This window comes from Cucumis sativus, chromosome 4 (assembly GCF_000004075.3).
Source record: "Cucumis sativus cultivar 9930 chromosome 4, Cucumber_9930_V3, whole genome shotgun sequence".
NCBI lineage: Eukaryota > Viridiplantae > Streptophyta > Magnoliopsida > Cucurbitales > Cucurbitaceae > Cucumis > Cucumis sativus.
In genome coordinates, this window is record NC_026658.2 from 22,348,860 (window position 1) to 22,372,808 (window position 23,949).

A 23,949-nucleotide genomic window follows, 5' to 3' on the forward strand; every position below is an offset into this window, starting at 1 on the left:
GGCCTGTTATCATTAGTTCTGTGGTGTAACCCAGTTGGGTCTTCATTAGTTCTGTGGCTTTGGATTGTTTGTTAAAAAAAAAAAAAAAAACTCTCCCTCCCAGCTCTCTCGCCTCGTCTGGCCACATAGCTGCCGCTGCACCTCCGTCCGACGTTCGCCCAACACCGCAGTCGCACGCTGGTCGTTTTCCATCTCCGCCGGAGTCGCACATCGGGACAGAATTGAAACAATATTATCCCAGACATCATTTTATCTGAATTGGGCTACAAGCTTACGACGGACCAATTAGTGAATCCTTCTGGACTCATACCACAAGTTTTGCGAGTCCCTGAACGCAGCAAGTGTGGTAATTTCCCGTGTACTTCCCATGTGATTTCGATCTGGAATTCGTATATGTATATTCTGAGGACTAATGGAGATTAAACTCGAGGAAACTTTTGCACATTTCGGAGTTCCAGCCTCCGATTTGTTCATTATTATTTTTTATTTATCTTTTAATTACAGCAAATATAGTTGTGATTGAATCTGTAGGACTATTTTTCTTCAATTGCGGTAGCCGCGAGCTTGTCGTTTTCTTCAAAATTTTCTGTCTTGGACAGTCGATTACCGAGACTTATTCGTTGTGGTTATCAGTGTCGCTTTTGACTTTTCTCTTGTAGAATCATTACATGTTGAAAATTGTGGAAACTGTTTTCATTTAATTCTTTTTTTCCTCACAGTATCGATGCTACATTACAGTTGATTCTACATTATACTGCCAACTAACGAACTCATATATATCTGTAGAAAGATGGTCGATCATTAAAAATTGTAAATAGAGTTTGTTTATGATCGTATAATGATAAATTCTGTGGGGGTTTGTTTAGAATTTAGTTGAGATGCACAGTCCGGAGAAATTGGATGACGATTATTCTGCCAATGAGGACAGCAACGTCTCAGCTGAATTGGAGACTTCAATTACTCTCAATGGTGATCTCCAGGAAGGAAATGATAGTGAAAATAAGAACTTAGGAAATTCTAATGCTCTAGCAAATGGGCTCTCTTCCATGCTTATCAACATCATAAGGGATTTTGACTCGAAAGCTGATGATACTCTTAAAAGCCAGAACCATCTTTCATCTTCCCTTGACCGTCTTACTACAGGTAAAATAAATTACTTCTACGTTGACTAGTTATTCCATAGCTTTGAAGATTCTGTCACTTGCTAGGTTTAAGGGAAGCTTATGCATCATTAATGGTTTTCTCTAATAATGATTACCTTTTCTCTTGGCTTATATGCAAAAATGCAGCTTCTGAAGTTCATAACCTTTTCAATGTTGTGAAAAGTTATTAGTTTAACTGTTAACAGAACTGGATCAATTACTTGAAGATGCACCTTTTCCATTCATCATGCAGCATGCCTCAAGGATATCTAATGTAAGAAAGAGAGTTTTGTCACTGAATTCCATCCTAAGAACTATACAACGAAGAATGGATAACATAGATCGGGCAATCACGATGGGCAATCTACCAGGTGATTGACTTTGCTCTTCAATAGCCTCAATTTTACTGTCTTTTTATGACTTCTAGTTTAATGCAAACTTATTGGATAATATTATTGTTTGTCTAGTTTTTTTTACGGGAAATATTCCATCAGAATTTCATTAATAATATGAAATTACAAAAGAGCAAGTATGCCTTGTAGGATTACATAAAGCTATTCCTATGAAAAAGGTTGTAATCACAAAAAGAGGGTGTGAATTTACACCAAGTGAGCAATGTTTACCAAAGGTGATAAAAAAAAGTGAACGAAATCTCTCTTTGGCTACAAAGATACGATGATTTTGTTCGTTCAGATAATCCAAAAAGTCGGCTTTGGTGATGAAGGTCCATAATAGTTATTTTTTATCTTTGAACGGATGGCTAATAAGGAGCATATTCAATAGGATGATTGGGAAGACCATATGATAAGTGAAGCATGATAGTTATTTAACCAGAAGAACTGAGCATAATTATTGAAAGGAGAGACAAATAGCACACACCAATTTACGTGGAAACTCGAGTACCGGGAGAAAACCACGATTGTTTGTTGTTATTATTTTCTAATGAATAATACAATAGATACAGGGGAGAATAAATAGAGTATACAAGGGAATAAAAAAGGAAAATATTTAGGAAATAAGGAAAATATTCTCGTAATCTTTCCATAAATATTCTAGGATTCTAACAAGGAAATTATTTAGAAAATAAGGAAGGGATTCTAACACTCCCCCTCAAGTTGGGACGTAAATATCAACGAAGCCCAACTTACTAACACAAAAGTCGAAGTTTGGTCTGAGAAGCCCCTTGGTAAGAACATTAGCAACCTGTTGACTCGAAGGGATTGCTAACAACCCTGTTCAACATGATAGAACTAAACATGTTGGGATTGATCGGCATTTCATGTTGAACAGGCTCTGATGAAGATCCGACAAGACTTTCTGAAGTCAAATTTCCTCGCATATTCCCAAATTCATAGCTCTATATTTGGCCTCAGCGCTGCTTCTGGCCACATCACTTTGCTTCTTACTCCTCCAAGTTACCAGATTGCCCCAAACAAAGGTACAATAATTGGAGGTAGACTTTCCGTCAACAACAGATCTTGCCCAATATGAGTCAGTATATGCCTCAATGGTCTTTCTGTCTGTTTTTCTAAACATCAGCTCTTTACTAGGTGTTGATTTCAAATATGTCAAAATTCGGTTGACAGCTTTCATATGTTCCTCATAAGGAACATGCATAAACTTGCTGACAACACTCACATGATAGGAAATATCAGGACGAGTATGGGATAAGTAAATTAATTTATCCACGAGGCGCTAATATTGTTCTTTATCAGCTGGAACTTGATCATCGAAGTTTCCTAGTTTACAGTTGAATTCAATAGGAGTGTCAGAAGGACGACATCCCAACATACCTGTCTCAGTTAGCAAATCAATGGTGTATTTCCTCTGAGACACGGAGATACCTTCTTTAGATCTGGCCACTTCTACTCCAAGGAAATATTTCAGATTTCCCAGATCCTTGATTTCAAATTCATCACCCATTCCTGTTTTAGTTGACTGATTTTTGCTTGATCATCTCTAGTCAAAACAATGATAGTTATTCTTTTCAAGAGCTTTCATTTCTTCCATGATAGCATTCTTCTATTCAGGACACTCTAACACAGTGTGAATATTTTTCGGTATTGTGGTAGAGTCAAGGCTGGCAGCAAAAGCTCTAAATTGTGGTGGGAGATTCTCATGACACATAATTACATATGGAGTGCTTTGTGCAGGACCTTGTACCTTTCCTCGGTGCAATAGGAAGATCAAGAGATGAATCATACCTGCTACTATTTTCAGTATGTTCAGCAACAACCTCGTTTCAATAATTTTGTCCTCTCTATCTATAATGGCCTCATCAATACTGCCCTGCTCACCCATATTTTCCAGAATAGTTGTCCCAGACTTGTCATTCTCACATGTTCTGCTATTACTATTTGAATTAATTGAATCAGTCATACATTGATCTCTTATTGGTTCAGAATCCTGCACTTGAGCCGTCTGAACAATAGGAGACTCAACTTCCTTTATGAGATTCCTCCTATAGTGGTTTTCCAAGGAACTGATTTGTTGGTAGGACTGTATTGTGAGGGCTAGGGTCAGGTAAGGTAACCACAGTAGGATAAGAAGACTCTAAAGGAAGTATATAGTTAGACTCTTCACTCACATTCTCCCACTGAAGTAGGCTAATGGGAAAAAAGGACGATTTTCAATAAATATGACATCCATGGTGACAAAGTACTTACGTGAAGATGGATGAAAACATTTATAGCCTTGTTGGTGGAGAGGATATGTTGGAAGTCAATTTTCCAGCAAGGTTGTTTAGAATATGTGATCACTATATTGATAGTAATAGGGCTTACAATATAGAAATCGAATTGAACAAAAAGATCAATTCGATGAAACAAACAGAAAATAAACTCACACTCTGTTATTCTCTCTTTCAAGAATATACAGAAATGATTTCCTCCACAAAATACCCAATGCCCTCTCTCTCTCTTCCACTTCTTATTTATATTCTCCCTCCCACTCACTGTGGTCCCCTCCTAGTCAGTTACATATTAACTAACTCACTCTCCCGCCTATTTTCTATTTTATTTCTCCTCCTACTATACTGGTGGATTATTGGTGGTCTAACATTGCATTCCCGGTCCAGTTTCACCTTGTTCTCAAGGTAGAAAAAAGACTACTGAAAATCGTCATAATTCTCCCAAGTGGCCTCATGTCTTGGCAATCCCTTCCAGCTTGTTAAAACCTCATAAACGCCTTTACTATTCTTTTGATATCCATAAATCTCATCAGGTACAACAGTCCATTCATGGTTTTCAGTAAAAAAGGGTACCCACTCCACCTTATCTTTGCATTCCCCAAAGGCTTTTTTCAACTGTGAAATATGGAACACTGGATGTATTGTTGCTGAAGTAGGGAGTTTGAGTTTATATGCTCCAAAACCAATCTTCTTCAGAATATGATAAGGATCGAAGTACTTAGGGGACAACTTCTCATTCCTTCTTTTTCGCATAGAAACCTGTCGGTAGGGTCTGATTTTTAAGAAGATCATATCTCCTTCTTCAAATTCTACATGTCTTCTCTTCATATCTGCATAACTCTTCATCTTTTCTTGAGCTATTCGCAAATGCTCCTTCAAAGTACCCCAATGCTACATCCCTTTCTTTAAGTTGCTCATCAAGCATGGAGTTCGGAGTCTCTCTGTCTCCATAGTAAATAAGGGCCGGTGGCGTTCTTCCATAGACAGCTTGAAAAGGAGTCACACCCAAGATCGATGGTATGTAGTATTATACCAATATTCAGCCCAACGAATCCACTTCACCCACTCTTTCGGTCTCTCTCCACAAAAACAATGCAAATAGATTTCAACAGATTTATTGACAATCTCTATTTGCCCATCCGTTTGTGGATGATTAGCTGTACTCCTATTCAACTTGGTACCTGCTAACCGAAATAACTCTCTCCAAAAGTTACTCATAAATATTTTGTCACGATTGGATACAGTGGATTGGGGAAACCCATGTAGTCTTACTACTTCCTTAATAAACAACTCAGCCACCACTTTAGCATCGAACATATGTTTTAGACTTAGGAAATGGCCATATTTACTAAACCGATCCACCACCACCAAGATAACTTCATACCCCACGACTTTGGCAGCCTTTCAATGAAATCCATTGAAATATCTTCCCACACTCTACTTGGAATCTCCAACGGAACTAGTAATCCCGCAGGTGTAAGAGTCGATGCCTTATTTCTTTGGCAAATAGCACATTCTTCGCAGTATTTTTTAACTTCTGATTTCATGCCATCCCAAAGCAGCTCTCTGGTCAATCTCTTGTATGTTCTTAAGAATCTCGAATGGCCTCCAAGGATAGAATCATAATAGGTATGCATAATGTTAGGAATCAATAAAGAATTCTTTGCAATCACCAACCTTCCTTTATAATATATAAGTATCCCCTGTAGTAAGGAATAATTTTTAACTTCTTCTTCATTCTGTAGCTTCATGATTATTTCTTTCAATTTCCCATCCCTCTCTACCTCCTCCTTAATAGTTTTCAGATCAATCAACGTCGGGGTCATTAATTGATTACGGAATATCGTAGGTGGTACTCGAGATAGAGCATCTGCTGCCTTATTTTCCAAGTCGGTCTTATATACTACCTCGAAGGAATAGCCAAGCAATTTTGCAATCCCCTTCTGATATTGTGGCTGTATCACCCTTTGTTAAAGTAAAAATTTAAGAAAATACTGGTCAGTCTTGACTATGAACTGCGTTCCGATCAAATATGGCCGCCAACGTTGCACCGCCAACACTACTGCCATCAACTCCCTCTCATAAACCGGCTTGGCTCAGTCCCTCATTGCCAACGTGTGGCTACAGAAAGCAATAGGTCTCTTGTTCTGCATCAGCACCGCTCCCACTCCATACCCAGATGCGTATGTTTCTACTTCAAACAGTATATTGAAATCGAGTAAAGCTAATACTGGCAGAGTCATCATAATGCCCGGTAACTTTAGGAAAGCTTTCTGAGCCTCACCATTCCATTTAAAAGACCCCAACTTTAATAACTTAGTTAAAAGTGCTGCAATTGAACCATAATGTTGTACAAATCGTCAATAATACCCGGTCAGTCCCAAAAATTCCCGAACTTCTCGTACATTTGTTGGAATTGGTCATTGCTTGATAGATCTTATCTTCTCCGGATCTACCTCTACTCCTTCCTCAGACAAAATATGGCCTAAATACTCCACTTTCGTATATGCGAAACTACACTTCTTTTTGTTAGCATACAACTTGTGAGTTCTCAACACTTCTAATACAAACTCCACATGTTGACAATGTTCTTCTACCCCTCTACTATAAATCAGGAAACCATCAAAGAAGACAAGGACAAATTTCCTCAAATATGATATGAAAATACTGTTCATTAAGGACTGAAAAGTTGTTGGTGCATTAGTTAGCCCAAAAGGTATTACTAGAAATTCATAATGTTGTGTTCTAAATGCTGTTTTTTCTATATCTTGGTTACACATCCTAATTTGGTGATAACCAAATTTAAGATCAATTTTAGAAAAAAAAATTGCACCATTTAATTCATCAAACAACTCCTCAATAACAGGGATAGGGAACTTATCTGGAATTGTTACGTTATTGAGCGCCGGGGTAGTCAACACAAAACCTCCAACTCCCATCTTTTTTTTCTCACCAAAAGCACCGGACTCGAATAAGGACTTGTACTGGGACGAATAATTCCAGACGATAATATTTCATCTACTAGTTTCTCCATCTCTTCCTTCTGTTGAAACATGTACCTATACGGTCTAACGTTTACTAGATCTGTTCCTCCCTTCAGGTGTATATAATGCTTGATATCCCTCCTTGGGGGTAATTCTTCCGGCCACTCGAACACATCCTTATACCGTGCTAACACAGATTGAACTTTCTCCTGCCTTGTACTTGCCGTTTCCTCTTCCTGTCGGCCAATATCAATAATCCTTGCTTCCAAGGCTCTTCATTCCACCAAATATCCTTGGTCCGAATCGGTCTAAGACTTCTTCAAACTCTTCAAACTAACTTGAGTGTTTGTTACATTGGATCCCCCTTAATTATCACCTTCCTGTTTTCATGAAAGAAGGTCATGGTAAGGTTTTTCCAATCCATTTCAGTGACCCCTAAGAAGTATAGTCATTGCATCCCAAGTATTACATCCACCCCTCCTAACTCCAATGGCAAAAAATTCTCTATTACTTCCCAACCGTCAAGGTCAACTTCCACCTTCTCACATATCCCCTTCCCTTTAATGGTAGTTCCCGATCCAAGAATAACTCCATAATTGGAGGTATCCTTTGTGTTCAACTTCAGCATTGACACCAACTTGTCTGAAATAAAATTATGCGTGGCTATGCAGTCGATCAACACAATGACTTCCCTTCCTTGAATTTTTCCTCTAACTTTCATGGTACCAGGATTCATCAGCCCCACCATCGAATTAATACATAATTCGACTACCCCTTCTATTTTGCTTTTCAACTCCATAGTGCACAACTCCTTTTGGCTCATATACGTTTTCCTCTATAATTTATTCTTCTACGTTATCTGCTCTGACCAGAAACATTCGTAGCTCCCTTGTTTCTTTTGCCTTACATTTATGCCCCGAGTAGTATTTCTCATCACATTTAAAACACAATCCATTCTCTCTCCTGGCCTGAAATTCGGCATCTGATAAACGCTTAGATGGCCCTTCCTTTTTATTCTCATTGGTCGTTGATCTTCTCAATGTAATGGTTCTTATCATAAATACAGTGTTACCTCTGTTTTCGTGATAATTATTTGTAGCATTCGACTTAGTATGAACATAGGGGTAATTTGGGAATTTCGTTCCAACATATCCTGGTAAATTTGCTTCCCTCCTTAAAATCTCCCTATTCTCTACCATCTGAGCGTACTGCATCATTTTTTATAACCCCACCGGTTGACAAAACTCTACTTCTACCTTGATCCACGGTAACAACCATAACTCTCTCATAAAGGTTTCTTCCACAATTTTCTTCTGAATATTCGATAAAGTGGCAACCAATTTATCGAAAAGATTCTGATATTCATCTGCAACCAATTTAAACGAATTTCTTTTACTTTCCAGGCAATTAAAAATCTATGTACATATGATAGTGAAGGTTCACATGTATTCACCCTCCAGTCATAGATTGATAATTTGTAATTCGTTAGAAACTCTTAGTGAATTTCTCTTTTTTTTTTTAACTGTAAAAACTTAAGCAAATTCTTGTAATGTTTTCTACCTCATCCTTGTAATTGGCCTTTCCTTAATTTTCAAAGGTTTAAATCTCCATGCCCAAACATCTATTGTCAAATTAAAAGGAATAGAGTTGAATTTTAGGAAAGCTTGTACTAATTCTAGTGGAGTTATATCTCTTAAATAGTAAACTAGAGCCTTGTGTTTTCATGGCTTTTATGGATATACATACCCACATGCATATCCACATGCATACGCACATACGCACATACATACATCATACACATACGCACATACATACATCATACACATATACATATATACACACACATACATATACATATACATATATATATATATATATATATAATATAGTATTCACTTTTGCCAATTATTGTGGAATGAAATACTCCCTCAGATTAATGTGTCATAATTTGGATCCTCACCATTGCTTGTTTTCTGATTAGCAGTCCACAACTAGTAGGTGTTAGACATCCATTTTATGGTTCATTTAGTTGATATCTCCAAGTTATCTATTTTGTTGACTCATTATGTGAGGGTTCTATTTATTTTGGAAATATTAATAAGGGCTTTGTGGTAATTATCTAAGTGTGCTTTTGGTTATAAACGGAGGGTGTTAGGTGTCATAACCGCAACCTTTCAAACACGAAACGAGCGATTGTGCGGCACTTGTTCGATCCTATCAACAAGTTAGCCGATCAAAATCTGAAATTCGTAGACAAACTTAACGTACGATTCAACCTCCCCTCACGTTTTTGGAAAATGTTTTATAGAATGTGGGAGAGAAATAAATTCATTAAAATTGTTGTTAAAACAAGCATTGAAGATTGTCAATTGCAATAAGAAAGCATAAATTGCAAAGAGTGCGACAAGGCTTGGACGGAGATTCAACTACTATGTATCCCCTATAGTACATTTTGAACATTTTCAACTCTGGTAGGCTTGCATATGAAAATGCCGAAACGTCACACCTATGCTTTATGACTTAAAATGAAAGCAACTAGCTAAAATATGTACAAAACATAAAGACAAGATAAATTGGGGGTATTCGAAGCATACAGCCATAGGTAAACACACCCTGGACAAGTATGTCCGTTGGACTAGGGACCTTAGAAGGGAGGAGTGGTTTTGGCATTATCTAGTTTTGGGACCTTGAGAAAGAGATATCCCTCCCGAAATGCAATTGCAATATTGTAGTTTTCTTTTATGTTAGTACGTTGTGATTTGAGTGAACTAGGTTTTGAGGGAGATCTCAAGTCGAATGGTGAAAGTACTTTGAATTGCTTGTTTGTGTTGTAGTTCTTAATATTACAATATGTTTGTTTGTTACCTATATATTTTCTTTATATGAATACCTAACGCATTGTCACTAATATACTCGTTGTTACTGTCTACAGATACTCGTTCCTCTCACAGTTCCTCACAGCCTTAAGATTGTACATACTTGCAAGTCCTCTCTCTCTTCTACATGCACATTATTTATGATAACGTATAGGGTGGGAAATGCAAGTTCATGTCTACTAAGCTATGCTCATATTAACTAACAATCTTGAATATACTACTTGCTTAAATTATACATTTGTAAGTTTTAGTACCCTCCTACACCATATTTACTTGAGTTGTGAGCGAGCTTTTTTCCTTACAAATTGTGTCCGTTCATACAAATTCTTTTATTTAGTAAGAGGAGAAAGTTGGGTAAAATAAGAATTTTCATTCTAATTCTTGTAGAATAAAATGCATTTATGATAAGCATGCAAAGCAAACCATTGTTGGGTTGTAAAGACGATTCTTGCCTAAGAAGCACATGACACAAACATAGATACGATAAGATACAATGATCTGCCAGTTTTTTAAATAATAGGATACAGACAAGTTGGAGATTTACTATCTTTTAAAATTAATTTTTTTATAATATATGTAAATTTGTCACAAAATAAATGCTCTTCATTTCCTAAATAATAATAATAATAATAAAACTAAATGTTCTTCACTAAAAAAGATATAAAATGTCATGTGTCATGAGTCATTGTCAAGTCAATACTTAATCATTGTAGTTTGTAGCGGTATAAAACATATTATGTGTATCCAATATTCAATCTATACCTAAGCTAGCACAATAGAAAATGGAAAGTGATTTTTCATATAAAATAATAAAATATTAACGACTAATAAAACTCTGTCATTAAAGTTTCTTCCTTCTCTCATTGGAGTTCTTCATGGCGAAAGATTCGATATTAAAAAGTCAATCTGGTGTGAACACATCAAAAGAAGCTGAGAATCACAATTGATGAGGAAAGAGAAGGATATGATTGTGACCCTTTCAATTTCCAACGAGAATTCAAGAATAAATTTTTCCAATGAAGAGCAACGGTCTCCTCCCTCTCCTCTCATTTTCTTTTCTTCGGATATTTATGTTATGATAGGTTGTAGAGAGCAAGAGAGAGAAAACAAAGTGGTTAGATTTTTAATGTTATGACATAATGTTATCGAATAAGTGTTCCCAACGTATCCAAATGAATCAGTGTCCCCCAAGTATATGACATCGATACAACCTCTCTAATATGAAGTGTTCCTACTTATTAGATCATTGCAACTAGAAACACCTCAAAGATAAATAGAATGGGTAGTGGTTAGTGGTTAGGTTGCAAAGAAATGCTAAGGTTATTGGGTGCTAGAAGCCTAAATCTAGATTTTTTAATTAGGGTCAAAATTCTTGGCTTGCAACAGGTAACAAAATGCCAATAGTGAATATATAATAGAAATAATACAAAGTTGAAAATAGTCACATATTTACTTATTAGTTTAAACAAAAATTTTGTTTTTTTATTTAGAATATTATTTAAAACTTTTGTAAAATTTATGATTTTAGACAAAGTTTGAATATCTATTTTTTTTTGGTCGTGGGTCATTGAAATATAGAATTTTGATTGCATTTTTTAGTAGGATCAAGGGCAAAGGGAAAAGGTTGTTAATAAAACAAGCAAATAAAAGTATGGGTATAAGTGTTCTTCTCTTGTAATAATTTGTCAATCATTTCTAACTTGGTATATTTTTCAATCTAACCAACACTTCATATACGACACTAATTTAGGTGTTAAAAAAGTAGTTGAAAATCGAATCAATTGACAAATCGAATTGCAACCGAACTGAAATCAAATGCATGCAGTTCAATTCAATTTGTGTTAAATTGAAACTGCTTTGTATGCGGTTCAATTCGATTAAGATATTAAACCAATTTTAAAAATCGAATTGAACCGCTTTATTTTAAAAATATATACACACATATACAATTAAATATACAAGTATAAGTGTTTACGTGCCACCTAGGGTTTCTTCACCATCTTCATTCTTATCTCTTTCACTCGTTCATTGTGGTTCTGCTCTTTGTTTTCTTTTTTTTTTTAGTAATGATCTTACTGTTCACACGAGATTTTGAATAGATGTAATTCATGGAATTGAACTTTGATATATTGATGAATATTGTGATTACAATCTCTAGTATTTACTCATTTGATATTTTCTCTCGAATACAAGTTAAAACTTAGAACTTCTTGATCTTCGGTCTTCCGAATGTTGTTGTTGTAAGTCGATTTAAACTTTGATCTTCTGAAATCCAATGAAAGTTTAACCTTCCAAGTCTTCAATCTTTCAGAAGTTGTTGATCTCGAGGTTGATACGAACTTGCACGTCTTGAGAGCTTGTAGAAGTTTGAATCTTCGATTCTTCAGAGTTTTAGTACTTCAGAGCTTCAAATCTTTCTTCAACTAAAGACCTCCTCAAATGAGTGGCAAAACTCTCTATTTATAGAGAAACTTCATAGGTTTTAAGTGGGCTTGGACCCATTTTCTTGATGGACTTAGATTTGGGCCTATTTGTCTTTTGGGCTTGACATGGATTGGGCCCATTTTCTTGGCGGGCTCGGGCCCTCTTGTTTGGTCCAATTTTTCATCAGGCTTAAAATTTATGCCTGGATATGAAAAAACTTGACTAACTAAATCCAATCAAATTATAATCATCATAACTTTGTTGTGATGGCGTGACGAAATTTAATTGATCGAAATTTCTTGTTCAACGCATACGTTCTCCCCTTCTCTCTCTCCCCCATTCAACTTTCTTCTTAAATCGTGAAATGAGTTTTTTTATGGATTTAAGCCAAAAGGTCAGTTTCATATCCCCTTCCACTTGAATCTTTGTTATTTTTTACTAATTCAATTTCTTTGTTTTAGGGACTTTTGCCCACCGATGCTAAATGTTATGTTCATTATAAGACTACCAAAACTCTTTTGTGGCGTGGAGGCCCTGCTAGACTTAACGTTCTTTCCGTTACTTATCTTTTCATTTTTTTTAATTCTTCATGTACAAATTAATTTAACCTATGTTTAATCGAATACTCGATTAGGTTGTTTCAGATGCTTTTTTTTTTTTTTTTTGGTGTAGTTTCAACTTTAAATTGAATCGAAACAAACGGTGAATATCTATAACACCAATCAACACTTCAACAATCAATTTGATGACTTTTACTAAAGGATATTAAATTAAATAAAAATACTTTATAACTAATATTATTTTTTTCATTTTTTTTGATATGCATGTAACTTTTGTAATCTCATTTCAAAGAGAAAAATATATATATATTTTAATTTAAATATGAAAGCCTTTTCAAAGTAGATAATGAATGATATATTAGGTTAAATTACAAATTTCGTTCTTAAACTTCTATAATTGTGTTTACGTGAATCTATAATTGTGTCTAGTAGGTGCCTGAATTTTAAAGAGTGTCTAATAAATATTTCACTTTCATTTAATTTTTTATTTCACTTTCATTTAATTTTTGTTTATTAAATATCCCAAAGTATTGTAATAAGTTAATAAATTGTGAAATTGATATTTTTAATTACAAGAGACATGGTGTATGTACAAATATATTTAAAATTGGACGTGGTTATCTCAATTTAAGGGTATGGTTATAAGTAATGTCATGCTCTTTTTTACCATATGGTGATAGTTGCAATCTGTTCGTCTATAATTGATTTAACATAATTAAAATGAATATTCTTTTTATAATTTTAAAGACTAAAATAACCTTCTGACTCCGTCAACACTCGATAGTAAGGTTTAGGGTTCTGATATCCTCTATAAATATGAATACGCCTTATTTTTGTTTGTTTCTTCCTATACTCTTCATCGTCATCCAGAGAGGGCTGAAGGATCGACCCTCCGCTGCTATTGTTGTTCTAAGACCAAGCCTGTTCGCCATCGATAATGAGAGCTAAGGTTCATCTTCCTTATTCTCTTTGTATTCTTTATCTTAAGTTTATTATATTCTCTCAACTTTTGCAATTTTCTCGCTGTTGTATGTATGGTTTGATGATTTAAACTACTACTTGTTATTCTGAGGTTGCATTTAAATTACTTGTTAATGTTTTTGGGGTTTATGATTTTGAAAACAATTTATGTTGTTTTTTTTTTTTTTTTTGCTGTTATCCTGGGATGCATTTTGGTGTTCGAGAGTATACTTCGTGTTTTAGGTCTAGCATTGTGATGGATGTGTATGTAACTTCGTAATTGCTTTTGTTTAGTCTTACTAAACCAAATTCTACCTATTTATTTTAGGGTTTCCTTCTGCCGATATCATAATATGGTGTAGGTTTAATGTTTATCCCCGATATTGCGAAGTTTAAAGGGTTAAGATTATATAAAATCATCGTAGAATTCGCGAGCGTTTTGTTGTTTTTTCTTTTGTTTTTGCCTTCCGTACTTCGGAATCTTCACACTCGTGTTTTCGAAGATTTTTACCTTTTTTATCTTAATTTTGAGTTCATAAGTTAAATATTTATCATATGCTTCCGGTGAATGGTTGTTCATGTGTTTTTTCTCATAAATCATGTGTAAATTGAGATGTATTTTGATTTCGTCCTCTTCTTTTGGGTATAAGTTCTTACTTTTTATAATGGGGGTTGTGAATGCCAGTGGAAGAAGAAGCGTATGAGGAGGCTCAAGAGAAAGCGCCGAAAGATGAGACAGAGGTCTAAGTAGTTGCAGATAACAGGAAAATGATCAAGCTTTCTCCTGAGAGTGGCTAAATACCTCCATTGTTGTCTTGCATTATTTGCTTGAAGGTGTGGAGGTTGTAGTTTTGTTCTTATGAAGTTAGTTTTACACCATTTCCTGTGGTTTTTATTACTTTGGACAAACCTATATGCTCTGACTCGTTTTTTGCTTAAGATTTGCTATAACTTATATTGTGCTTCTAATGCTTTTTCGAACTCGTTTCAGCAATTTAATAGCCTTTTTATTCAGACTGAATATCATTGTGTTGCCCTGTTAATGTGTCGATTGGTACCTTCTAAATATTTTACCTGCAACCTATCTCTTATAAACGTATTGTCCAATACTCTTGTCCTTATCCTTGCACTTGTTCCAAAGGATGAGTGAACGGATCATGTTAATTCAGTAAGTGCTCTTGAAAATACTTTGTTTAGTTTGATAGCACATCCTAGGCTTGACAAAGGAGTTCACTGCTATGAAGACTTGCCTATTGGTATCTTCCCGTAGCATTGCACAACTTGGCCCAGGAAGTAATGTACTTGTCGAACTTGTGGCCTTGGAAGTGTAATCTCCAAGAACAGAAGAGTGGATGTAAAACTGTCCTTGACCAAGGGTATATGCTTGTTGGAGAACCCGTATAACTCAAAAGAATGAGGTATTATGTTCACTAACATGTACATAGCTCGATTGGTTCAAAGTGTATACCTCTAATCTTAGAATCTCATGTTCATCTAGCAAAATAGCTTAGCCCACATAGTTAGGTGCCTTCGTCTTGATAGAACAAATCCAGTTAAAGAAAACAACCGTGGAAATTGTTTTATTAATACCAAACTAAAATTGTTGTTTTTTTTATTATTGTTATTATTGTTTCTGAATTTGCCTGATGGTAAATTGCAAGTTTTGTTGGTAGACTGTTCGAGGTTGTTTAATGAGCTTGATCTTCGCAGATTTTAAGTTTTTAATGTTGTATAATTTGTAGGATTGAATCAGATTCATATTGAATAATCTGTAGGCAGTGAAGATATAAAAATGACTATATTTGACATTGAATTTGGTAAAATAAAATAGTTGAATAATTGAAAAGTAAGATTATTTAGGGAACACATTTGAATGCAAAGACTACGACGGAATTATGTTGGATCAATACTCTGTTAGTGCAAGTCATCTTAAACCCTCAATACTTTGTTTTGAGTTTAACCAACTATGACTTGATGAAAGTCGAGAATGTCATCTCACTATTTGGATTCAAACCAATCAAACATCTCACGATTTGGACTCGAACCAATCAAACTACTATCCATTTAATAGATCATGAGTGGGTCTATTGTCCTCTGACAAAACGCAGCTCATAGGTTCCTTGAATCTTACTTGTCTTTCTAGTGAAAACGTTTCTAATAAAATAGTCACCATATTCCTATGAAATGTAAATTGATTATTTTTTCTTGTCATGTTAATCTTCTATTGAGAGATATAAAAGACATTAGTGGAACAAATTGCTTTGTTTTCCCCCTTTCAAGTTACCAACAGTCTAAATATTAATTTTAGGATTCATTTCATTATATTTTACATTCCAAACAAAGTTAGGATGGAGAAAAATCAGAACACGTCGGGTAACTATTTTTCAAAACAGATAAATTTTGTGAAAATTTGAAAAAAGTTCGTGGTTTCATGAGGCATACAATTCTTACATATCTACTTGTTCAATTAAATTTCAAAACTCTTAAATTTGTTAGGGGCTGTTAGATGCAAAACTAAAAGTTTAGGGACCTAAGTACTCTTTTGAAAAGTTTAGGAAGGGGAACACAAAAGTTGAGGAACTAAACTTGTAATTTAACCCAAAAAAAAAAAAAAAACTAAAATGTCCTTCAAGTTCTATTGCACCCATAATGAAACTCACCTACAAGCTTAAAATGCATTGATCTCAAAGCTTAGATTCTTCCCTTTCCTCACTTTCATCTGACTGTTTACCATAATTCAAAACGTCAGGCATTAAAGGCAAGGTCTAGAGAACTCTATGAATGTGAAGCAATAAAGAGACAGGAATTGGGAACCAGAACACATTGGCATAAGGTTTCCTTTCAACTACCAAAACTTTTGTAAGAATGAAATTGGCCACAGATGGGCAAAAAAACTCAATAGAAAGAGAAAGTAAAGAACTGGATGGAGTAATTTTATGTACATATAAGAAGCATAGTGAACTAAAAAACATGTACTCAGTTGTAAATAATGCAACTAAAAAAAACAGCACCCTCTTGTCAGATTCACAAGCTTTCAGTTGTCAGACAAAGTAATAAGATCAAACAAAATATGGGATGAGACGGATGTGGAAGTACCTTTTTCTTTACTTTTTTTTTTTTTTCTCTTTGTCATACTAACAATTACTTGATCTTCATGATGAACTGTCTGCCAGGTTTCCAATTGCTGGTAGCAAGTCAACTGAAATTATCACAATGGCAATTCATTTAAGTCATACTGCATTACAAGTCTTTCCACTGTGCTTTGATTTATAACATCCCTCAGTTGCAACTCTCTCAGTACTTCGGTTGCTAGATCCATCTCTTTTTCATGGATGATACCTTCCACAAGAATGGTGTATGTCGTTTCATTGGCCAGATAACCTTTACCAACCATTATTTCGAATACGTCCAAGGCCAAATCAGTTCTTCGAGATTTGCAGCAACCAAGAATGAGTGAATTGTAATTCTCAGTATCAAGCTTGATATTTTCCTCCATTACACTGAATATTTCAATTGCCTCATTCAACATACCCTCCATGCATAACCCTCGGATCAAAGACGAATAGGTAAAAGAATCGGGTGTAAACCCATACTTTGTCATTTCATAGAGAAGCTGGAATGCTGGATATGTGTTTCCTTTACGACACAGGCTGGTAATAACAATTTTATAGAATTCTTGAGTAGAGAAATGTTGCTTGTTGCCCAAACTCTGTATAATGGAGAATGCTTCTTGAACCATACCCTCTTCACAAAGTGTAGCAATGGCATTGTATGTTCCTTCATTCGGATTGCAATGCCTATACATCATTTGGTCCAGACACTTTACAACAAGATCTACTTTCCTATCTTTGCAAAGACGAGCAATTATCGGATTGTAGCTAGAAGCTGTTGGCTTGAATCGTGCCCTAATCATCTCTTCCAAAACCTCAAGAGCATGTTCTGTTCTGCCATGAAGAGTAAGTGAACCAATCAATATATTGTAAGTGACAGTTGAAGGGGATCGTTCATCGCCATCCATTTCAGCTAGAAGCACGTTTGCCTCTTCCCACCTCCCTTCATTGCACAAACTCCTTAGCAAGATATTATAACTGACAACATTTGGACTGAATCCCTTAGAAGGCAATTCCCTAAATAACTGCATGGCATCCTCTGTCCTACCTTCTTTGCACAACCCAGTCAACAAAACATTGTAGCTAACCAAGTTAGGTTTCCCACCCTTTGCAATTATCTCATCCAAAAGCTTACTTGCTTCATCAGCTCCTCTTTCCTTGTATGCAGCTTCAAGCAAAAAAGAGTATGTATAAGCATTAGGAACCAACCCCTTCTGGATTAATCTGTCTAAAAGTTGCAAGCTCTGAGTCAAGTTTCCATGCATACAAAGCCCTCTCACAAGTGAATTATAAGTAGCAGTGTTAGTAGGATAACCATATTCCTCCATTTTGTCCACTAGTTGCATTGCATAACCAACATTCCCTTTTCTACACAAAGAACTAACCAAAAAGGTATAAGATGCTGCATCTGGAATGATTCCAGACCCAATCATCATCTCCATTACCTTAATAGCTTTTCTCATCTTACATGTCTTACAGAGATCATACAATAACTGAGTTGCTTGAAATACATCAGGCTTTTGCCCCTTCTCAACCATGAACTCTAAATGAAAAAAAGCATCATTAAGTCTAAGTTCTTTACTCTTTTGATCAAGTTTCCCAATCTTCCAATTTGGAAGTGTGAAAATGGTGTCCTTTGGAGAAATGGTAATCTGGGTTGATGCTAAAACTTTAGAAAATCCCTTGTTAAGTGAGAGCTTCTGGATATTTGGGATATGGGAAAAGAACCCACATCCTCTTCTTGTGGTTTCTGGTGACGGGTTTGTAATTGGAGAAACTGTATTGAGCAGAGTCGCCATTGAGTGAAAGAAACTCAGAAGAATCCCACTTCTTCACAAGAATCGCTCTCTTTTTGGCATTTAATATCAGAACCAGAACTCTCAAATCAACGCCATGTTATAGGAACTTCTTCAATCGTCTAAAACTCGGTATAATCAAATGAAATTATAAGCAGAAGATAAATAGATTGAAAAAACCATAACATGCAGTGAATGAGAAATCAATCGCAAAGCGAATACCTCCCTTCGACTTCGAAAAGCAATGAATCTTGAAGAGCTGAAAATTGAAATCTCAGTACTAGGGTGGTTGGGTTTTGTAATAGATAACCCGTTTTTCCTTGTGAAGCTTTTGTTCAAATGACTTGGCTCCTCTCTCGACCAGACCCTCCACTTCTCGTTATCCAACCCTCTTCGAATCTCACGCTCCCTTCATATTGCGTTACAACACGCACTTACATTGACAATACGCGGGTTTTTCTCAAAGGGCCATTTGGGGAAAGGAAATGAGCAAGGGAGGAAAGGAATAAGAAAAATGGTGGATTAAGTGGAGGAAAGGATAGGATAGGAGATGGATCAAGTGAAATGATTACGAAGATTATTTATAATTATTGTTTGGAAGAATGATTATTTGGAAAAAAAAAATTGTATTATTTTCATTTGTGTAATTTTTTTATTTATATGTTAACTCCAATATAATAAAAAATACATAATTATTTTTTCTTGGAATTTTTTTTTTTTTTCACAAACCCAATACAAAATAAAAAATGTGCTAATATTTTTTTGCATTTGTGTAAATTGTTCGTACCCTAAAACCTCTACAACATAAAATTGTATTTAAATTTATTTTTTTAGTTAATTTAAGCGTTCATATAAATTTTGTATTGATTTTTTTTTTTTGATTTTGATAAATATTTTTTTACTTGTAATGTACACCTAATATACTTTGAAAAGTAAAGTTTTTTTTCCATTTGTACCATAGTTTTTTCTTTTCTTTTTAACAATAAATCAAGTACACAAAATAAGTGTATTAACTTTTTTTTATTATGTAAAATATGTTTATGAAATTTATATCGTAAATTCAATTCACACCGAAATTGTATTATTTAATTTTTCATTTGTCTTCAATTTGTAGTTCAATTTAATCCTTTAATCTAATACATTAATTAAAACATGTTCTTTTTTTTTAATTTATGGTAAATATTTATTTTTTTCTAGTGCAACCCCGCATGAGAAAGAAATTGAATTACATATGTTTTCAATGTGAGAAATGTTTATGGAATATTTTTCGTAAACCAAATACAAACAAAAAAATTGTATTTTTTTTTTTTTTGCGTTTGTCTAAACTTATTTATTTTGTTTGTACTATTTTTCAAAATGACGAAAAATTGTATTAAAATAATGTTATACTTCATTTCTGCTGTAACTCCAACACACAGCAAATATGTATTAATTTTTAAATTGATTTTGTATTAAAAAACATTTGGATCATACATACAATATACAATATAAACAAATTGTATTATTTTTTTTCATTTATGTAAAATATGTTTCTTCAAATTGTACCGTAAATATAATATATAAAAAAATGTATTTAAAGTTTGTATCATCAATATTTACAATAAAAAAATGTATTTGTTGTTTTTATTTTTTCTTTCATTTATTAATTTTTTTGTTCATAGAAACGATAAGTCTATAGAAGATGACTAATTCATTTGGCACAAAGAGAATGAAGAATAAGAGAGGGGGACTAATTTGTTTAGGAAAGAGAATAAATAAAAAGATTAATTTAGAGAGAAGAAGAAATAAATGAGGAAAGAGAAGGATTATATTGGAAAATGGATGAATTATGTTGGAAAATGAAAGGATTAAGTAGAAAAAATAGATAATAAATGAGGAAAAAGAAGAATAAGAGGATGAAGGGAAGTATTTTCCCTCTCCTTAATCCTTGCGCCAAACAAGGACTTGGTCCTTTCCTTTATTTTCTTTATAAAATATTCGTATTTATAAAATATAATAATAATAATATTTATAAAATATAATAAAATTTGACTATATTTTATAAATAATTTCATTAATTTTTGTTATTTACCATCATTTTTCTTTCTTAATATTTTTTTAAGTAAACATCAATCATCTTTAGTTCCTTTGCTTCAGTGCAAGCTCTATGATCTTAGTTTGAGACAAGTTTTGCCCTTCCAAATTGCTTTTTACCTGCCCTTTGCTAGGGTATTGCGTCAAAGACTGACGTTTTTTTGTGGGTTTAGAGAAAACAAAAAATGAGAAATAAAGGAAGGAGGACAATCATTAATCGTACCCATAAAACAAACATGGGTAATTTAGTCATGACTTAACAGTTGCTTACCTTACGTATTGTTTAGAGATCATGTACCATGTGATGAGTCATCAAATACAACTAGACACAGTGATCTCATAACATGTGATACGTGATTGATTTCCATGTTGTGGTATGTGATTACTTGCTATTGAATATAGCGATCACTTTTCACCGGGATGTGGTCATTAACATCTATTTAACAATCGGTATGCACTAATGCACTAGCATATGATCTTTAATCTAAGGTTAGCAATCGAGTTGATTCTTAGCTATGCGGTCGTTAAGTCTACGACTAAACATACCCTTTTATTCTTTTCCTGATTAAGATTGGATGATTGTTCTCTTTCTTTATTCTTTCTTCTTTTTTTTTTTTTTTTTTTTTTAGCCTTGCTCTAATCCCACCAAAAAAATATCACGTGTCAAATCGAGAGTGCAAAATTTGTACGTAAACAAAATGAATAAAAGTAATCGATGTTTACTTATTTTCATACTTAATACCGATGCAATAGCATTGAGTGCTGATGGTAGAAAATTGGGGACTAGTAAGTGTTCGTGTTGAATCAAGAATAATGGTATTGTGTTGAACGAAGTTTAATTTGGTAGTCGTTGAAGAGGAAGAAAAAGAAAGGCATAGGAGAGAGTAAGAGTAGTGCGTTTAATTTTGAGGGCAAATTTCATATTCCAAAACACTTTTCTAATAAAAGAAATATGCGTTTAGAATGTGCTTATTAAAAAGGTAAATTTTTTGCTATATTTTATAAATAATTGGTCAAATTTATCATTTTTGATAATTCTCTCTTTTGAAAACATGGATAATGAAATTATTTCAATCCACCGTTCGCGTTGATCTTAGAATTTTATTTTATTATTGGGGAATTGACAAAAATAGGCCAAAAATGGAGTAGATAAAGACTTTTAAGATTGATTGTAAAAAAGTTGACATTTAGGATAAATTGAAGGTGAAATGACGAAAATACCCTTATTTCAGATTAAACATTTCAATTTAAGAACCTGCGAGATGTCTGCGAGATGTTTGCGAGATAAAATAATAATAATAATAAATTGCTAACATCCTTTGAAACATCTCTAAAACAACCTTAAATCAACTTGATACATTTAAGATGCAAATATATATACATATAACACAATTTATATTCGGATTTTTAAAAAAAATAAAACAATTAAAACAATTTATTATTATTATTATTTTATCAAGCAAACATCTGGTAAACATCTCGCACACATCTCGCAGGTTCTTAAATTGAAAGGTTGAACATGAAATGAGGGTATTTTCGTCATTTTACCTCCAATTTGTCCTAAATGTCAACATTTTTACAATCAATCCTAAAAGTCTTTATCTACCCCATTTTTGGCCTATTTTTGTCAATTTCCCTTTATTATTTTGGTCAGTTTTAAACTTTAGTAAAAAAAATAAAACAGTTTGTTGAAATTCTTATGGATTATCAGAGAGACACGAAGGCAACGAGTCATCGCAATGAGACGTACCTGTCAATAACTCAGCGTGCGGCTTCTCTTCTTCGTGTCATCATATTCGCCTAATACGCCAATTCCAAAACCCAATCCGTCATCTCCAATATTAATCACGAGATACAGAGATCGTGCTGGAGTGAAGTGAATCAACAATAATGGCGAAGAGCAAAGACGATATAACATACGGTACTGCTCAAGCTAAATTATCCGAAGATGAAGCCCTAAGAGTCGCTTACAAGCACGGTACGCCGCTCGAATCGGGGAAAATTGCGGACTCCGATACTGTCGATCTGTTTTCCAGTGCACACAAAATTGCTCGAGATACTTCTGACGGTCGATCTTCCGCGGCCGCTACTCAATCAATTTCATCCAATCAGGTGCATCACAGCGGCGATGCTAATGATAAAGAAGCTGGGAAGGGGATGTGATACTGCCGATCCTTCCGCCGGGCGCCGGTTCGGTTGAATCGGAGCGGCGAGATGTTTGCTCTAGCTTAAGGAATCGCTACTCTTTGAGGTTTATAAGCAGGCAAAGAGTAATAAGTTTGTAGTTTGTAAGGATATACGTTGGGGAATTGATATGAATTCCGTTAGGACAAAAACTCAACATTTCTATTCTAGAAGTTTGATTTCGCTACCTTAATTTTGTTGATTTAAATTCGTTTTATCACAAAAATTTTAGATAGATTCTAAAAATCTTAAATAAAAATGATTTATTGTCATCTAACACTACTTTTTTATCATAAAAAGTTCAAACGAATTAATCCGGAAATGGAAATTAAAATTAAATTATACGAATTTAAAAATAGATATGGCAAAATAAAAAAACCAACCAAAAGATAATAAAAGAAAGGGAAAACGACTTCACAAAATAACTTTGATTTAAATTGTTCTCTATCAAGTTAAAAATTAAAATAAATGTTTTGTACAACTTTAATTAAATAAAACTTGATCAATTTGTATGAGTTTAATTTTGAGAAAATAAATTACTACGTAGTCATTGAAATTGATGATAAAATGAAATAAATAAAATATGATATTTTTATGGTGTGGTTGGATATCAAAATAAATTAAACAATTTTTAAATTAAATCATAAAATTGAACATTGTGTAAGAAAATATATTAAACAATTTTAAAATCAAATCAAAGAAATGAACATGAAGTCATTTGTGTAGTAACTCGCAACACTCATTAATTTTTTAAATGACCTTATTTTATCCTCGTTACTCTAATGTTTGAAGGAATGCTTTCATTTGAAAACAAGTGGATAATATTTTATCAATTAGATGACATTGAAGGAAATTTTATCACGTGAAAAAGTGAAAAATTAATACAAATTTTCAAAATTCGTCAAAATATTCAGAGAGACGACTTTGTTAACCCAAGATAAGAAATATTATTAAGATTCAAATGAGTAATCAACCACACTTTTAAAAGTTATAAGATAAATTTAATCAAAGACAAGCTCCCCTGAATTTGTGTTTGAACCTACTTAAAGATAAAACTCAGACTTCCACTAAATTTATTGACCGGATGAAGGAATGAAATTCTCATAGCGGAAGCGTGTGAACGTCGGACAAAAGAAATTCAACTTGAAACA

The 23,949-nt window shown here is 34.0% G+C and overlaps 3 protein-coding genes and 1 long non-coding RNA gene across 5 annotated transcripts; 3 read left to right on the forward strand and 1 right to left on the reverse strand.

Moving 5' to 3' along the window:
- The first annotated feature begins 37 nt into the window (after positions 1-37).
- Positions 38-10,069, forward strand: LOC101218072. Of its 2 annotated transcripts, none has more exons than XM_004144593.3 (4): positions 38-346; positions 867-1,143; positions 1,349-1,513; positions 9,748-10,069. In XM_004144593.3, the coding sequence occupies exons 2-4, from the start codon at positions 879-881 to the stop codon at positions 9,780-9,782; spliced, it is 465 nt and encodes a 154-aa protein (XP_004144641.1). In that variant the 5' UTR covers positions 38-346; positions 867-878; the 3' UTR covers positions 9,783-10,069. The 2 variants fall into 2 exon arrangements, with proteins under 2 accessions (XP_004144641.1, XP_031740504.1); XM_031884644.1 differs by having other exon boundaries at positions 46-346; positions 874-1,143.
- Positions 10,070-13,161: 3,092 nt separating this feature from the next.
- On the forward strand, positions 13,162-14,671 carry LOC105435276. Its single transcript, XR_969310.2, has 2 exons — positions 13,162-13,624; positions 14,321-14,671. It is a non-coding gene; the product is annotated as an uncharacterized LOC105435276 (long non-coding RNA).
- Positions 14,672-16,474: 1,803 nt separating this feature from the next.
- Positions 16,475-19,187, reverse strand: LOC101217669 (pentatricopeptide repeat-containing protein At1g79080, chloroplastic). The gene is made up of 2 exons (XM_011655680.2): positions 18,764-19,187; positions 16,475-18,663 (listed from the first exon to the last, which is right to left on the reverse strand). The coding sequence occupies exon 2, from the start codon at positions 18,542-18,544 to the stop codon at positions 16,844-16,846; it is 1,701 nt and encodes a 566-aa protein (XP_011653982.1). The 5' UTR covers positions 18,545-18,663; positions 18,764-19,187; the 3' UTR covers positions 16,475-16,843.
- Positions 19,188-22,072: 2,885 nt separating this feature from the next.
- Positions 22,073-23,006, forward strand: LOC116403259. Its single transcript, XM_031883872.1, has one exon. The coding sequence runs from the start codon at positions 22,505-22,507 to the stop codon at positions 22,775-22,777; it is 273 nt and encodes a 90-aa protein (XP_031739732.1). The 5' UTR covers positions 22,073-22,504; the 3' UTR covers positions 22,778-23,006.
- The last annotated feature ends 943 nt before the right edge of the window (positions 23,007-23,949 follow it).